General features: G+C 40.2%; 1 protein-coding gene across 1 annotated transcript in view; it reads left to right on the top strand.

Moving 5' to 3' along the window:
• The window catches only part of PIK3R2 (phosphoinositide-3-kinase regulatory subunit 2), a 111,029-nt gene extending 93,110 nt beyond the window's left edge, over positions 1–17,919 (top strand). Inside the window, exons 14-16 of the mRNA XM_089670045.1 lie at positions 139–210; positions 5,776–5,946; positions 6,479–17,919. Coding sequence (XP_089526171.1) covers positions 139–210; positions 5,776–5,946; positions 6,479–6,668 — 433 coding nt within the window. The 3' untranslated portion in view covers positions 6,669–17,919. The remainder of the gene's footprint in view (positions 1–138; positions 211–5,775; positions 5,947–6,478) is intronic.
• The last annotated feature ends 1,143 nt before the right edge of the window (positions 17,920–19,062 follow it).

The following is a 19,062-nucleotide window of genomic DNA, read 5'->3' as shown; positions in this document are numbered from 1 at the left end:
AGCAAGTCATGACTGCTGTAAATATGTTTGCCATGGGTTTTACTCTATTGTGCATATGATCATCTACAAATGTTATTTTCCATGCATCTTGTAGCTGTTACATAAATTTTGTTTTGTTGTCTTTATCTTATATTTCAGTTGGCTGCTTGGCAATGGGGCTCGTCAAAAAGATATCAGTGAGTGGCTGGACTTGAAGAATGAACCTGAAGAGTAAATATTTAGTTTTTTTACTTTCCAGAAAAACACGTTAGCCATGTCTCTTTTGCTAAAAACAGTATGCACTCTGTGGTTTTATTACAAAATTGGAAATGTGAAAGTGTTATTATTGTATTTGAAATAATCTGAATAAATGATTTTGCAGGCTTGCTCTTAGCAACACAGAGTAGCAAATAGTTGTTGAAATTCTTCTTCAAGCATAACTTAGTGGTTGTAAAGGCTCAATGTTTTTTACATTCATGCATTCTATGCATTAAGATAAAAAACCTGTGTGCAGCAGCCCTCCCAATACTTACCTGAGCTCCATCGTGATCCAGTGATGTGCACAAGAGCCTCTTCTCTCTGGGGACTCTCCCTCCTCATTGGCTGAGACAATCTCAGCCTTTGAGCCAATGAAGAGAGAGGGGGGGAGGGCTGAGCCATGGCTCTGTGTGTGTATGGATACGCAGCGGCTCGGGAGGGAGCCTGCATGGGTGCCGCCATAGAAAGCGGCTTGCTCTGGGGGCACTCAGCAGGAGGGAGGGGCAAGTAGCTCCGGCAAAAGGCGCAAGAAGAGGAGGATCGGGGCTGCTCTGTATAAAACCACTGCACAGCACAGGTAAGTAGGACATGTTTTTTTTTAGTTTTTTTTAACTGCCTTGAATACCACTTTAAGGTTGGGTAGAAAGCTTAAAGCTGTGCTCCAGGAATTCAGACACTATGTAAAATTTTCTGGATTACCAGGGGTTAAGTCCAACAAAATGCATGCCCTCTGTATTTAGCTTTTTAATTTACCATTTTTTTTTTCTGAGTGCCAGGGGCTTAGCTTTTGCTATACTTCTGGTGCTCCTATGCTGTACCTTCTGTTCTCAGCTTCTGTAGCTGCAGACTCACATGCCGTTTCTTTTCTTGCTCTTCCTGTCCTCCTGCCCAAACACAAAGTGCTTTGTATTATATAAACCCATTTACAAAATACACAGCCTTCTGTAACAGAATAGCAGGAGTGGGGAGCAGGTAGAACTGCTGTGTGTGAGAAAACCGCTTATATCCTGTCAGAGGGATGGTAGTATAGTGATAGCTGCACTCCCGATGCTCAGTAAGAGTTTCAGTTGTAGATGAGACATAAGTCCACAAGGTAGCATACAGCTCGTTAGACTTAATTCAGTAAGCCAGCAGATTTCACAAAGCGGGTGAATTCAGCTTTTACCCTTGTATTCCCCCATACCTTACCCTCTCCCCTACTGTAATTATTCCCTTCGAGACCAGCCCACTTTAAGCTTTCAAATATAGCATCTTAAAGTTCCCAATATTCACCATAACCAAACCAAGCAACACGTCTCGCCTCTCCTGCACAGTCTCAAATGACACAGCACATATATGTTGTCCAGAAAACATAAAATTTTACAATTTTACCTTAATTATTTTCTAGTATCGCTCTGACCCTCTACAAATTCTCTTACACAAGTTGTATCGGTCTATCTACTGTCTTCTCTTCTCTACATCCATTCAAAGTGCTGAATTTTTAAGCTTGTCTGAGCTTCCAGAAAAAGGGGGCGCAGAGCTGAAGTTACACTCTGCAGAGCTCAGTGAGGAGATTTCTGAGAGCTGATTGGAGGGAAGGGACACACCCGCCACCACACAGCTCACAGGAACAGAGCTGAGGCTGTTAATCTGCTGGAGCTCCCTCCGCTGTCACCATTTTTCTCTTGGTGTCAGAAAAATTTGCCAGAAGTGATTCATGCTGATAGCAAAAGAATGAAGCAGCAGTCAGAAATGACACTTAATGCTGGAATGAGACAAGTACACAGTATAAAGGGGTATGCTTTCTTCATATGTCATGTCTGAGGTTTACAACCACTTTAACTGTTTTACACTGATCTATACAAATAATTTACTTTTCTACTGTGTTCAGATGTTTGTTTCAAAAATAATGAACAAAATAAAGCAAAAAAAAGTTCAGGTAATTAGTCCTGCCATAGGGTCCTTTTTTATTCCAGTTACCTTTTTTGTATATCACGCTTTTAGGTGTAACACAGTTCACTCTGCCCATTCTCAATTATGTAACCAAAAGCAAAACCCTAAAAAAAGAAAAAAAAAATATAGTATTTATTTATTTTATTTATTTATCGAGTTTATATAGCGCCAAAGGGTTTGCTCAGCGCTGTACAATAGAGGGGGGACAATACATGAAACAGTACAGTAACATCAAACAGCACACAAGGGGTAAGAGGGCCCTACTCTTTCGAGCTTACAATCTAGGAGGGAGGGGGTAGAGGTACAGGAGGAAATGGCTGTGGGGGATGGAGTGGTAGGAGGAGGGAAGGGCAGCGGCTGTTAGGTGAGGGTGGGGTAGGCTTCCCTGAAGAGGTGGGTTTTCAGGGAGCGCCTGAAGGTGAGGAGGGAAGGTGACAGTCTGATGGATTGGGATAGTGAGTTCCAGAGGATGGGGGAGGACCTGGAGAAGTCTTGCAGTCGTGCGTGGGAGGAGGAGACCAGGGAGCAAGATAGAAGGAGGTCCTGTGAAGAGCGAAGGGTACGGATAGGGTGGTACCTGGGAATCAGGTCGGTGAGGTAGTTAGGGGCAGTGTTGTGAATGGCCTTATAGGTCAGAGTGAGCAGTTTGAATTTAATGCATTGGGCAATGGGGAACCAGTGGAGGGAGAGGCAGAGGGGGGTGGCAGAGGTGGAGCGGCTGGTGAGGTGGATGAGTCTGGCAGCTGAGTTCAGGATGGTCTGAAGTGGGGAGAGTTTGCACTGGGGTAGGCCGATGAGGAGGGAGTTGCAGTAGTCAAGGCGTGAGATAATCAGGGAGTGTACGAGTAGTTTAGTGGTGTCTGGGGTAAGGAAGGAGCGTATCCTGGCGATGTTCCGGAGGTGGAGCCTGCATGTGTTTGTGAGTGATTTGACATGAGGTTGAAAGGAAAGGTTTGAGTCCAGAATGACGCCAAGGACCTTGGCTTGCTGGGCGGGATTGATGGTGGTGTTGTTGGTAGTGATGGAAAGGATGGGGGGGGGGGGCACGGGAAGGGGGAAAGACGAGAAGCTCGGTTTTGGAGAGGTTGAGTTTGAGGAAATGGAGCGACATCCAGTCAGAGATATAGTGCAGGTTTAGTGACTATTTGCCTAGCAACGTTAGCATCTCAATTGGTTAAATTAGGTAAAACTGGCCAAAAAACATTGGTAATGTACAAATGGTGCAGCAATAATGTGTAATACCATACAAATGAACAATATACAGCATATATAATCCGTGATCAAACATTTCCAATTTCAACAAAGTCCACAAACAAATATAAATAAAGTCTCAAAATATTGTGGTATTTCGCTCTAAGATTCACCACCATACTTTTTCAAACTTGTGACCACCGCTAGTTGTGCTCTCTCCTGGACTCCATGACCGACATATATTGTAGGGTCAAAAAAGGATTGTAGTCATTCCCCCGTTCACTGGAATATCCTCCTATTTATTGTTTTTATATAGCCAGCTCCTCCAGATAATTTGGATGTCTCTCCTTTAAATGCAGTCTCCAGCTCTCTTCATCCACTGAGCAATGCATAGGCTTTAGGTACTTCCCTTTTAAAAGCACTAAAATTCTCTCCAGCCATTCAGCAATGTAAAATAAAAAGACTATATAGTGCTTTATCCTTTTTACTATTTATTCTGTGCCACATTAAAAATAAACACTGACATTATAATAATGCCAAGCCACACAAAGCATCAGCCAGCGTCTACATAACTCTTGCACATTACACGTGCGGATTTCCTCTCTGTTGCTAATCTAAGAACATTGTTCCGTCATCCATCCCCGCTCCCATGTGTTTTGTCACATGGTCATGTGACTTCCTCAGGGGGGTTCACAATAAACAACACTCTTTTCTTTTCAAGAAAAATCCTTCCTGTATGCCATCATTTAAGATAGGGTTATTGCTTGAAATAAAAGGAAGAGAATGTAAAACAATTAAGGATGTATAGGTGTGGACAAATTTGTTTTTGCCTCTACAGTGCATTGAAACAATACTTCATTCCTCCTGAAAAGTGATGAAATTAAAAGCGATTTTCTCATGTATACTTGCTTCTGTATAGCAAATAATTGTGAAAAGTGATAAGTGTATTGCTTAATATGCAAAGATATTCTAAAATGGCCTGGACAGATTTGTTGGTACCCCTAGAAAAGATTTCAATAATTGGATCATTGTGGTATTTCAAACTGTTTTCTGTCATTAGTATCATACGTCTTGAAATCAATCAGCCCATATAAATAGAACATAGTAATCACTGGTATGATTATGTGCCTCTCGTTGAACATGCACCAGAGAAAGCAAAGGAGAGCGTAATCTGAGGCTAAAAGACCATCCCCAAGCAGCTTGATATTCTTTTGACTACAGTTTCAAATAATAATAAGTTCAAGGTCCAAACTCCCTGGTTGTGGCCACAAGTGGAAAACCGTCCCTGGATTGAACAAAAGGACAGCGTGAATAATCGACAAAGAGCCAAGAAAGCATCCACAGAGGTACATGGTTGCACCATTTATCATGACGTGTCAGTGGGCTTAAAGGAAGAAGACCCAGGAAGACTACTTTTTGAAAAAAAGAAACCTTTAAATAAAACAGACAGGAATTAGCGAAAATGCATATTGATGAGCCACAGTGCTTCTTGGAGAATTGTCTTTTTGGACACAAAACTAGAGCTTTGTGGCAAGTTACATCAGCTGTGACATGATTAGGTTTTGGGTCTGCTGTGCAGCGTCTAGCATAGGGCCTCGAATCTGTGAAGGGCACAATGAAATGTCAAGAGTGCTAAGGAATTCTGAAGTGCAACATACTCCCTAGTGTGATTAAGCTCTGTTCTGTCACAGGTCTACAACAGGATATAGACCCAGAACACAGTTAAAAGCACCAGTGAATGACTAGGAAGAAAATAATTAGCCTGTTCTGAAAATGCTTTATTTGAACCCTGATCTGAATCTTGTCAAACATCATTGGAAAGAGCTGAAATATGCAGTATGGGGAGGAAATCCTTCAAGCTTGAGACAGCTAGAGCAGTTTGCTTAAGAAGGGTGGGCTAAAAGCAGAAATTGCTTGTTTGCAGTTCTTGCATCTAAAGGTTGTGTAACAGATTATTAGGTTAAGGGCCCCACCATTTTTGTCCATGCCATTTTCATTTGTTTTATTTAAAATATTCTGTTCAAAACTCAAAAAAAAAATGTATGATTTGTTTACTAAATATAGAATAAACTTTGACAAATGCCATATATTTTTGTTAGTTTCAGGTCAATTCAGAGAAAATTTGGGGGGGGGGTTCTTTTGTGGAAGGGTGCCAGATTTGTCCGCAGCTGTAAATATTCTTTTAAAATGTCATGCACGTAATGGAGAATTTCTCTCAAGTTTTTGCCTGTTTTACACAAAACAGTACAAGGGATGGCTGTATGGAGTGGAGGCAAAGGCTTGGTCTTATTTAATGGGCATGTGCATGTATGGCATTCGTACATTTTCTATAAAGCTTAGAACTGGTTAAGTTGTTGAACCTGTCAAACTGTGTATTTAGAAAACAGATGTTTGATACACCTATGTTCCATGCAGCCCATACTCTATGATGGATGACGAGGAGGATCTCCCACACCATGAAGAAAGGACTTGGTACATGGGAAAGATGAAAAGAGAGCAGGCTGAAGAGATGCTGGCTGGGAAGGCAGATGGTACCTTTCTGATTCGGGAGAGCCGCCAGAAAGGCTGTTATGCCTGCTCAGTTGTGTAAGTATGAAGTTACAAAACTGTCAGACATATATTGCCCTATTCCATAATAATGATTTTGTTAAATGCTGTTTATTTTTTTTTTCCTAATGATCAATTCATTTAAATGAATAATCATGCTAGTATATAGAAATGTATCAGTTGGTATTATGCACATAAAACACAGTGATTAAAACAAAGAAACCCTCAGGGGCTCCATAACAGTACCCTGTAGTGCCACTGGCTAACAGATTAAGGGGCCATTCACACTTGTACATTGTGCAAGTTCCAGTAACATACCAGCTCTAGGTGTGCTGCGTTGCCATTCACTGTGAACGGCACCTCAACCCTCCATACAGTAGAGTTCAGAGGAACGTGCCGGAAAAGATGGACAACAGACAGGTAGTATTTAAGGGGATATTTCAAGAAAGCTTATTATTGATTGTCAAAAATAACTACTGTTTGTATTGCTATAACGATGCAGATGTTATATAGTGAAAATGTATGCTGTGACCTTAGATCCTCTAACTTTTATTCTGACCTCTGTTTATAGGGTCGATGGTGATACAAAACACTGCGTTATCTACAAGACAACCACTGGATATGGCTTTGCTGAGCCCTATTACCTTTACTCTTCATTGAAAGAGTTGGTGTTGCATTATCAACATACATCCTTGGTGCAGCACAACGATGCCCTTAATGTCACTCTGTCACACCCTGTGCTAGCACCACCATCTCGGTGAACCTTTCATTTTCTAACAGAATTTCCTCCCTTAGAAGAATGAGCCTAAGGTTTGAGTTGGAATATAAATTCTAACTTTACGTTTCTAAGCAGCCTGTACTCTTCTGAGCCTGGGTTTTGTGGAAGTCATGAAGAATAGTGGCTTTTCTGGTATTTTTTTAAATAATTGCCACATAGAGTTGAGATGCCATTTTGTATACTTGTTTGCAAAACACCCTCTTACCTTCTTGTGCAATGTAGAGAGTAGATTTCTGTGAACAGACCAATTAGCATAAAAAAGTATTTAATAGGATTTTTTTATGGATGCTGCTAGTTACAGCCAAAGCAGAAGCTGATTCTTTTTAATCAGCAGCAGGATCAATGAACTACTGTGTAACGCAGAAGTACAAAGTTCCTTCATCCTCCAATTACCTTAGCTGCTTTCACCATTTTTATATTTTAATATATAACACCATTTTTTTAAAGAGCATTTATTTTATACATTGCATGAGAGCTAAGGCGTTGGTTGCTGAAATATAAAGATGTTGGGTTGCCATACATCAATATGTGAAAAAAAATTAACACTTGAGCAGAAGTAGCAGAAAGTACGTGAGTTACATTCTTAACACATTTGTAAAGGTATAGAAATTAAGTAGTGAATCCTATTGCGGCTATGTTAAGCCTGAGTTATTAATTTAGACAAACTGTTCTGCGCTTTAGTAAACGTATTGTGCATTCCACAGTGGACCATTGAAGAGCACATGTAAAGTGCACTTCACAAATGGGTCTTGAAGGGAGGCTAGTATATTGCATAACATATTTCATTGTGTATGAATCCATGTTCAGATGCGTTTCTTGCAGAGTTTCTCTCCTACAGTGTATACAAATATGAAGATAAATTGCAACATATGCATACTGTTGCAGCTATAAAAATTTAATAATGTAAAAAAATACATTCTCCACACATTTTTTTAAGAAAACACTAGTAGCAAATGCTACCATTATTTATGTATCGGAAAATGTTGAAGACATTGTTATTGCAAGCAAGAAATGAGGAATGGTACCTGACTGTGGTGCTGGCTCACCACATAACTGGCACCTCTTCAGGGGCAGGTGGTTTATGGGCCTGTGACTTTGCTTGCTTGTGTATCTTTATGATCATGAATGAATTCAACAGAAAAATGTACTGTGTATAACTGTATGTAGATTTTGAAAGGGCCACCATATAGGCAGTAAGAACACAGTATTTTGCTTGGCCTACTTCTAATTCTTCTTTAAATGACCTGATGACCTTGTCAAGTAAGCAATGGCTATGAAACCTAAGGCTAGGTTTGCACTTGTGCGACCTGTGTTTTGCATGTAGGCAGACCATGCATTTCATTAGATTTGTTTCGATGCATCAAAAAGCTTGGCACGTTTTCTGGTGTGCGTTTCATGCGGTTCCGTGCAGCCTTGTTTTTTAAAAAAGGGTCAAGGATTTTTTCCTCGCGTTTTCCTGCAGGTACAGCAGCCCATTCAAATGAATGGACTGCTGTGCCCATGTAAACAAGGCACACAGGACCCGTAGATGTGTGAACCCAGACTAATACTTACCTAATCCTTGCTTCCTTGGCAGCTGGCTCCTCTTCTCACTGATGCTCTGGGTTGTGGGCGGTCCCGCGCTGTCCTCACATGCAATGCAGGACTACTGGTCCTGCATTGTATGTTATGACATCAGAAAGACGGTGAGGAAAGGCAAAGGTGGTCAACTGGCTCTTTCAAACTAGTTTTAGGAGTAAAGCTAAAATTTCTCTTTGAATGTCCTGCCTAGGAACATACATTTAGGGCCCTTTCACACGGGTGCCTTCCATTCTGATCAGCAGGGGATCTGTGAGCTAATCCCCTGTTGACTGGAGCAGAGCAGGGCGGACAACTGGTTTGTTTCAGATGAGTAAATGGACTCTACTTCTTTTTACACCTGGCTGCCTACACTCTAGTCCACCCACATGGAAGAAGACGCAGTCGTCCTCCATTTTTTTTAGCAGGCCTGATTGGACGCAGAGGTAGACGGCAGTATATGGGCACAAGTCAGTGTACTGTACACTCGCTGTTCCATAGGAATGTATGGACCTCCCGATCAGGTCTGCCTGAAAAACTAAAAGGAGGACCTGATGGATCGCCCATGTGAAAGGGCCCTTAGCTGTTGAGGAAACCACTTCCTCCATTAGCACCTAACTAAATAGTTGCTTTGCTTAATTCTTTTAAGAGTATGTTTTATTAGTACTTCAATCCTGTGTTTGACTTGTTACTTGGATTAATTTGTATGAAGTTTGTGCTTCTAAAGGGAATGAAATAAAATGTTATCTACTCACTTTACTAAAACTCAATCCAATGCAAAAATGTAATGTAAAAAGTAAGAAAATATTAAACAGGTTTAAATAGAGAAACATAAAATAAACAAGTTACCTTCTATAAAAGCTTTTATAACACTAAATGCGTGTTTCAGACTTAATGTGTGAAATAAAGGAGGGCAGTGTCTTTGTACACTCTGGCTGACTTCCTGCCTGGCAATGCCATAATAAAAAAAAATAACCCTTTCTGGCTAATGTGCATACATAAATAATTGTTTTTAGTATCCTGTACAGATAGGAACTGACAGACACAGCTCTCTGCTCAGAGCGGCAGGGAGAACTGAGCAATCTGCAGTGTCTGATCGCTCAGTTCTCACCCTTATACCCGGTGGGGAACAGATGCAGCATCGGATCGATACTGCATCCACCTAGGTATGAATAAGTATGATTGTAAACAAAACTTTTTTTTTAAATGCTTGTTTCTGTCTAGCGGATTAAAAAGCATTTTTGCTTACCTGTTTTGCTTGCTTGGCAGATGGCACTCCCCCATTCTCTGGTAGTGGACTGTTCCTCAGCTTCTTCACATCCAGTGCAGGGTCTGTGTATGGTTCATGTATCAGTCCTGGTGATGTCAGTGGATCATAGACCGCCGGATGAGAAGGGAGAGGCTACAGGGACCTATGGTGTCTAGCAACAAAGAGGAGCAGAGGAATGAGTAACTAAAAGTGCTTTACTAAGTCCCCTACATAGAATCATGTGTTTTAACGCTTGCAATGTGGATGCAGTCCCACTGCAGGGGAAGATTTTTAAGTTTCATGGAGTTCAGCTTTTATTATGTCAACAGCCTTGTATAGCGAAAAATGTTTAAAGGATAAGTTCAACTTTGGGAACATGTTACATGTTGCACCCGTTTTAGGGTGGAACATGTAATATGTTCCCACTGCTGCAGTTTCTGCCCACTGTCATCTTTCCCTGTGACAGTATGGGGAGAAGTTCCCTGTACTAGCTGTCACTTTTTAAAATCAGTGTGGCTGTGGGGGCCCGGCCCACACGGCCACATCATTCATTCACAGAGTTCTGTGAATGAGTGAACTACAAGTCTCGACATCCTTTGCAGATGTCTGCTTATAGTTCTCATTGAACCCCCACGGCACTGTTGAGTGCTGTGGTGGTTTGAGTCTTCCTGTCAGTGTAAAACTGTCTGCCCATACGAGGTACGAGCACACAGATTATGCTGGCAGTCTGCAGGAGACCTGCATGCCACCAGCAATCTGCTGATCTCTGGTGCAATGCTTTACAGGCTCCAAAAAAAAAGTAAATGCACATTTAGTTTCTTTTACTTGCAAAAAATAGGCATTTATTTTTAAGTGAACTTATCCCCAAAATACATGTTGACCAGCCTGCTTTCACTAAAATTTAAATTAATGCAGACTTGTGTCCTTTTACCATTGTTATACATGTTCAACTTTCTCTTTCTAAATTTAAGAGAGAGTTGTAATTTATTTGGTTAACAATTCATACAATGATCTATGGATCATTAAAACACTAATTTCTTTTTCTCTTACATTCATTGAAGGACACAGTGGAAATCTTTTGTTCTATACTGTTTTTGTTTCTTTTCTTTTGTTTTGTATTTTTTTTTATACTGCCACCTGCAGGAGTAAGATGCCAGGCACATAAACAAAAGCAGAGCCCAGGGGGCAGCTCTTACTGGTGGCCAAATACCACATTGGCTAGTGCCAGCTCAGTTTTTGCCTATCCTCACGTGATGAGGACCTAAGCTCCGTTCTCTTCCTTTTTGTAGGAAAAATGTATCTTTCTTTCTCATTTATTGAGTGGTACAGAATCCAGAAACAATTGGGTTATACTGCTGTCCAGAAGAGAATGTAATTCTGCCCACTCGCAGCATGCCTCAGATATATGCCCTCCCAGTTGCCTGTTAAAACGCCTCTGAATTGCAATGCACTGCAAATTGTTTTTTAGAGGGGCGGCGAAGACTGACGCATGTGTGAACTAAGCAATAAGCTGAATTATTTTTTTTTTCAGGATATTTGAACATGTGCCATGCCCTAGGAGTAATAATATCCTACACTGTGAAAGATTTACCTTGCTTACATAATGGTGTTGATTTGCTAATGGAATAGAATGTGTATTTGGCAAAGTGCATGTTCACAGACTTCAGTCTTCTATTTGTTGGAAAGAAAAACTGGTTTTGTTTTTAATTTCCCTACATATGATTGGGTATTCAAATTGAGGAGAACCTTGCTGAGGAAAGATTCACTTTGCTAAGTAAACAGGCTCTACTTCTTCAGTAAATCAGTCTATAAGTCTAAAATCTGATGGGTTATCATCATTTCATTCAAGTGTCTGTCAGTTGGAATCAAACCGTAGTCTTTCATCAGTTACAAAACTACAATCAAAGCGGAGTTCCACTCACTCTGTCAAAAAATAAGTCAGCAGCTACAAAAACTGTAGCTGCTGACTTTTAAAAAAAAACAGCCACTTACCTGTCTCCCGCAGTCCTTTTCACCGGACGTCCTGTATTCCAGGAGGCCGGCATCTTCAGTGTGGGCACCCGGCTGGGATAGCTTGCGGCTTCACAGCCAGGTACCCACTGCGCATGTTCGAGTAGCGCTGCTCTTCATGAATGGTCCTGTAGTCTTCTGGGACCTGTCGCGTGTCCCAAAACACTACGGGGGGGAGGACACCTTCCGCTTCTGATCACCTAGGTGATCAGACTGGAAGTGGGAGCGGATACCTGTCAAATTCGTGTACCCACTCCCCCCGGCCCCCCAAAGATGCCAATCCTTAATGGGGAGTGGGGAAGCAGTCCTTAAAGCCCAACTTCCTCTTTTGGGTGGAACTCCGCTTTAAGCTTGCTCTGCTGTCATCTGTTGGCATTTTCACAAGATTTTATTTTATCAATAGTAGAAAACTACATGTTGCTTACCTGTATATTATGAACTCTTAAGAGCAGGAATAATGTAAAGTGTAATATTAACCCTTTTATCAGTCCATACACATACAAAGCATGGGTGGACGAATCTCCTGCTGAAGCACCACCACTTCTCAACATACCTAAGTTGTGCCTGCATCTAAATGTATGAAGGTGCTTGTCAGCCCACAATTTTCCACTTGGTTCTTTCAATTTTTGTAGTCAGGAGGGAGGAGACGGGGCTACCCACTGACTGATTTTCTGCTGGGTCGTGATGATGGCGAACCAGTTCAAATTTGTATGGCCAGCTTTTCTTTTAATAATGAAATCCTTGAGAAACTCTTTTGTAATAAACTGTTGATGTTTTTCAAAGCAAGATGCACCTGGTTTTTAAAGATCTAGAAAGGCTGGTTGTAGAAGTATTCAGTATACCAGTTGTTTCTAGTTACACTGTAGATCAAAGATGGACAGTCTAGCATCCTGCATACATAACACCTAGCCATATTGTCTATTGTGTGTGCAGTTCATTCCTACATGACAATGCTGCTGAAGCTGAATAGTGCTTTATTTTAGCTGTTGTATAATCTAATATGTACCTGGTGAAATTGTAGCATCCAGTAACACTATTCATTATGGTTTAAAATCATCTGTTGATACCTGCAAGGTTTAGGATTGCAGGCTACTTACCGCATTGTGAAAAACAATAACCATGGGGGGGGGTTGAGGGAAAGAGAAAATTTCCGTATGTCATCACTCGCAAACCAGTAGTGGTGTGTTAGGGCTGCTTTAATGCCTTGTGGCATTTTATTAAATAAGGCTATTTTTCTTTAAAGTCTTTTGGATTGTATACCTCGAAATATAATATGATAGCTGGTTGCACTTTAGTCTTTTAAAATAATCAACCCAAAGCTTAAATCACAACTTTTTCATATTATTTGTATACTGCCCGCCTTAGTTTTGTTTATTTAGATTAAGAAAGTTGTTTGATCCCCTTTTTTTATTAGTTTTTTGTTCTTATTAAAAGGAAAACCTGATTTATATTCCATATGTATTGCAGGGGCGAACCTGACTTTTGTGTCCTGTAGGTGAAATGTGGAATGTTATCCTATAAGTTTTGTTGGTTATAGGGGTATCTTACATTCTGGAAAGACCCACATGTCCTCTTTTTGGCACTCTTAGGGCAATGTTGACTAAATCAACAATTTGATATTACTACTCCACAGGTGAACCACTTAGACTGTTGCATGTCTTTCTCATCTTATAGGTTTTGAATTCCAGAATGTTGCCTCCTGTGTTTTTTTTTTTTTTTTTTTTTTTTTTTATTCCTGCAATATTTTTTTGAACACATTTAAATAAGCTATCATTACTAACTTGTATTTTTGTCTTAGAATGTGTGCCTATTTTTCTAACTATAAGTCTGTATTTGAAATGGAATTTCAGTGTGCAAGGGTTTGTTGCACTAGTCAAACCTGTCTTTTGAAGCAATTGAGAGCAATCTTTGTTGGTGATATATATTGAAAACCTTGAAGCAAAGCTGTATCAAATAGCTCTTTATAGTTCTTCCCTTTTACACTAGGTTCACACCTAAGCGTTTTCTGCCACATTTTGCAGAAACGCACCCCAGTCCATTTAACATGATTTCCTTTGAGACAGGTTCACATCTCTGCATTTTCACCCGGTTCGTTTTTTGGAAAGGGTCAGGGACTTTTTTTAATGCAAAACGTTGCGTTTTTGGTTTTATAGACTGTTGGTAATGCTGCAGAAAAGCATGTCTTGCGTTTTTTGCTGCATTTCTGCAAAATGCAAAATGCTGCAGATAACGCCTAAGTGTGAACCTAGGGTTAGGGGATTTTCATATCGTGACCTTTCTGTGTAGTGGCACAGTAGGGGTCCTGCTTTCCTGCGACGCAATTAAGATTTGAATTTGTGATTTATGGACCTATTTAAAATATTTTATCCACATCCCGACCGCCCTATAGCAGATATACTGCTACAGGGTGGCAGTGGTGCGCAAAATCATATATACCTGCGACAGCCATCCACAGCAGTGTGCTTACAGTGAAGCACCAACACACCGTCTCCCAGTAAAACACACCCAGCACACTGTTAGCCCTTTAATCACCCCTCATGTTAACCCCTTCCTGCCCAGTGCCATTAGTACAGTGTCAGTGCTTTTTTTTAGCACTGATCACTGTATTGATGCCACTGGAGATTTCAGTGATGCCAAGTCAGTTCCCCCCAGTGTCAAAATGCCCACCGCAGTCCCACTCTAAGTTACTGATCGCAATCCATTACTAGTTAATAAAAAAATTAAAATATATATACCACCATTTGTAAACGCTATAACTTTCACATAAACCAATTAATTTATACAAAGTGGGATTTTTTTTTTTTAGCAAAGACATGTCGCAGAATACATTTTGGCCTACATTTATGACTCTTAAATGATTATAAATTCAATTTTTTTAATTTTTTGCTGGACATGTTTAATAGCAAAAAGTCAAAAATGTTTTTTTTTTTCCTCAAAATTGTTTTGTTTTTGTTTTTTTTATAGTGCAAAAGATAAAAACACACAGGCGTTCAAATACCACCAAAAGAGAGCTCAATTTGTGGGAAAAAAGTACGTAAATTTAATTTGGGTGCAGCATTGCATGACCACGCAATTGTCAGTTAAAATAACGTAGCGCTGTAATGCAAAAAATGACCTTGTCAGGAAGGGGGGGGGGGGGGGAAATCCTCTAGAGGGCAAGTGGTTAACAACTCCCTTCTGTCTCTTCACTGTTTTCTCAAACCAGTAACAGATTTTGCCCTCTTAACAGATTTTAAAATAAACCAGCAAATCTTACTATGATCAGCATGATGTTCTAACTTTTGGATTTAATTGTAAACCAAACAGTCTAAACAGCTGGGTATTGTACTAACTGATAATCGGTGGCATTACTACACTCCAAAACTTCACTCTACATTAACCAAATTAAACCCAGCAATGCTATTAACTGGGGAGGAAAAAAAGGAGTAAATTTGAATTTTTTCCTAATTTTTTAATATATTGTTTGGAGCTTCCAGTACATACTCTAAAGCAGTGGTCTCCAAACTGCACCTTGAGGGCAAGGACCAGGCCTTTGCTTGCTGTCATCTGGCCCTTAGGGCATTATTCCCCCCACTGGCAGTGGGGCGTAGTTACTGCCAATGACACTGACTGTGGGGCTCTATTCTTCCCACTGACACCCGTCATGGGTACTATTTCTCCCTTTGATACCAATGATGGGGCACTATTCCTCCCATTAATACAAATTCCTCTCACTGACATCAACGATGGGGCACTATTCCTTCCACTGTCACCAATGATGGAACACTATTACTGACATCAACAATGGGGCACAATTCCTCCCAGTGACACCAACAATGGAGCACTATTAGTCCCCCTAATACCAAAGACTCAACATTGTTTACGCCCACTGATGCCAGGGCATTTTCTTCTCCTACTGGCCACCCCCCTAAAATTTGATGGGCAGTAAACTTGTTTATAAATTTTGGAGACCCTATTCTAATGAATTGGACCGGTTGTATTTTTTAAGAATATTTGAGAATACGATAAATGGCATCTAGGCTTGTTCAGTTACTTCAGTGGAGCCCTGTACCAAATAATGTCAGATGTTTGGAATTAGATGGGGCAAAATGCAATTAGTTTGCCTTTCCTGATATTAGACCAGGGGATTAGAACCTGTAATAAAGAACCCCTAATCCATAACTACCCAGTTATGATTTCCATGAGCCCAAAGGGATCAGCTTATGTTAAATGCTCAGCACTGCTGCTGCAAATGCCTCTTCTCAGCTTTTGGTTCTCTTGTATTAAAATGCATACAGGTAAAGTTTGCAGTGCCATCGTGAACTAGTCAGGGTTTATTTACATTTAGAGCACCACAGATGTGTATTGTAGGTGCAGGCAGCTTTTTCATTGAAGAATAGGCCACTGGTTACAATATTTCTTAGCTCTTTGATATCATTGACTAATAGGGAGAGGGAAATCTTGCCTTATAATGTATCAGGGCTCTACCACCTTTCATTGGTTTATCCACACTCTGATAATAAACTGTGCAGAATTCCAGTGAGCTTTTTGCCCCTTTTTCAGTTTTTTTGTTATTTATCTTCAACAGGAAAACCTATTGAACTTTTTTTAACCACTTGCCGTCTGCCTACTGTTTTTAAACGGCAGGGCGGTGTCACTCTAGGGGCGGGTTGCCGTTCATAAATGGCACCCGCATTTTCTAGTTGTGCGCACTCCCTCGGAGCGTGCAGCACCGCGATCCGGTGCCCGCTGTGTCCTCTGGACACAGTGGAACACCGATCATCGGACGGGACCTCTGTGTGAGGTCCCGATCATGTGATCACTGATTGGCCAATCAGTGATCATATGCAGAGTAGTAAGCAATGATGTCACTTGTGACATCATTGCTTACTACGTGTGAAATCTGTGAATGATCACAGAGGTCACATGGTACAAGGCTATTCACAACAGCCTTGTACCATGTGACAAGCTGTGACCAATCACAGCTCACTCAGTAGTTCTCAATGGCTGTAAGAATGCAGCCAGAGAGAAGGAGAAATGTATTGCTTTTACAGCCTTTATGGGTGTAAAAGCAATCAGTGTAAAAAAAAAAAAAATCTTCATCACACCCCACAAGTAGTACAGTGTCACCATGGTGACACTGTACTGCTAGGGTGACAGTATGTAAAAAAAAAACAAAACAATTTTTGGTTATAAACTAATTTGTGTTTACTAAAAAGATAACAGAATATATTTTGGCCAAGATTTATGATGAAATATTGTTTATTTGCATTTATAAGAAAAACACTTTTTTTCTAAATTTTTGGACTTTTTCATTTAAATAGCAAAAAAAATAAAAATACCAGGGGTGAATAAATACCACTAAAATAAAGCTTTATCTGTCTCAAAAAAATGCTAAATTCATTCATTCGTACAGTGTTGCATGACCGCGCAATTGTCATTCAAAGTGTGATCATGCTGAAAGCTGAAAATTGGCCTGGACAGGAAGGGGGTGAAAGTGTCCAGACAGGAAGTGGTTAAATTAAAAACTTAGCAGATGAATGCTCTAAATGTAAATTCAGCACACAACAGTTGCAGTAACAGATTCTTACCTAGTCCTACTTTAATAGATTACATAAAGAGTACTTTAGCACACACACAAGATAATAGAGAAAAATACAGATCAACTTTTACATGCAGGGAAAACACAGAGTACAAATGTATGTTATTGTGCTGATGTGAGTGCGAAAGGACATGAAAAGGATTGCAGTTTTAGATTGAAGAGTGTCTATAATGTCTGCTTTGCTGTGTATTTTCATAATCTCCATTTAAGGATACATATTGCTCTGGATGTTGTTTCTCTTAACAGATTTTTTTTACATTGTAAAGTAACCCTATGCACACAAAATATGTTTTAGAATGTTTATAGATTTTTATACATAAATGATGTGGGGTAAACTCTTTACAACCCCAGTTTCCTGCGAAAAAGCATTTTTGCTTTTTTAAAATAAAAGAATACTGTGAAAATGTACCTATGTACATATCCACTTGAAAGCTTAGGTACTCCTTGCATCACAGAGTTTCTGTTGACAGGGTTGGATTTACAGATTTAAGGCAACTGGGGTTAATAGGAGTTTATTGCATGGTGTCATTTTTCCTTTCAGCCACTCCACATAGTACTCCTGCAAAATAAGCTGGTTTATTTTTGTATGGTTTGCTACATGTGTTTTGATATGACTGTTCTAACCTCCAAAAAAAAGATAGTGCTCAGCATTTGTATCGCTTGATCTTTCCTTTTACACAATAATGTTACATTGCCTGTTTTAAAATAGTTTTTTTTTTGTTATTGTTTTAAGCTGTTAAGTAAATGTTTACTAATGTAAACCCTTTGTTTCCAGACTGGTACTCTAAAAATTATGTTTTATATTCTACTTGAAAATAAAAAAATAAATAAAAGTCACTTATGTTTTCTGTCTCTGTCATTTATTTATTTATTTATTACAGGTACTTCTATAACTCCGTCTTTTTACGCATCGTTTTACACACACACACACACATATATATATATTGTACATTCACATCAGTCCCTAACCCTCAAGGGGCATACAATCCAAGGTTCCTAACTCACATTCACACCTACCAGGGCAAATTTAAGCAGGAGCCAATTCACCTACCAGCATGTCTTTGGAGTGTGGGAGGAAACCAGATTACCCGGAGGAAACCCACGCAGGCACAGGGAGAACATGCAAACTCCAGGCAGGTGGTGCCGTGGTTGGGATTCGATCCAATGACCCTAGTGCTGCCAGGTGGAAGTGCTAACCATTTAACCACTGTATTTATGACTAATAAAGCACTAATACAAGTAATTCTGGCAATCTGTACTTTATGTATGGAGAATTATATGTTCTATTAGGCCCTATACACATGGATTTAAAGTGATACTAAAGCTAAACTTTTTTTTAACTTAAATCATTCCTTGTATTAAGGTAAAAAAAAAGTTTTCTATTTCTCTGTCCTCCCCCTTCCCTGTGTGAAGGGGAAGAGAGGGAAGAACAGATCCAGCACTGTGCGTGACTGCTTCTCTTCTCCCCCTTTTCCTCTTTACACAGGAATCGAACAGCCGCAGAAGCAATTTGCTTCTGTCAATGAAATGCAGTGAGGAGGAAGTGGAGGCTCAGGCATGTGTATCCATAGACACACAGTTCAAGAGCGAGCAGACACCATGTGCCCCCATAGCTTGCTATGGGGGCACACGCAGAAGAGTAGGAGCCAAGATCACCGACGGGGGACCTGAGGAGGATTTGGGCCACTCTGCATTATAATTGTACACATTTGTTGTTTTAATAGTAAAAACATTTGACTTTAGTAACACTTTAAGCTTGAATAAGAGCAGTATAAACAGCCTATACTTTATATCTTTACCTATATCAGCCTATACCAGGGGTCTCCAAACTTTGTATACAAAGGGCCAGTTTACTGTCCTTCAAACTTTAGGTGGGCCGGACTGTGGTCAGTGGGAGTAGAAAATATACTGACTTGGGAGTAAACAATGCCCCATTATTAGTACTAGCGGGAGTAATAGTGTCCTGTCTTTGGTATTAAT

The sequence above is a fragment of the Staurois parvus genome, unplaced genomic scaffold (genome assembly GCF_062004578.1).
Source record: "Staurois parvus isolate SC_StPar_1 unplaced genomic scaffold, SC_StPar_1.0 ptg000086l, whole genome shotgun sequence".
NCBI classification, from domain to species: domain Eukaryota; kingdom Metazoa; phylum Chordata; class Amphibia; order Anura; family Ranidae; genus Staurois; species Staurois parvus.
The sequence above is the reverse complement of the archived record's forward strand: the minus strand, read 5'-3'. Positions and strand labels throughout refer to the sequence as shown.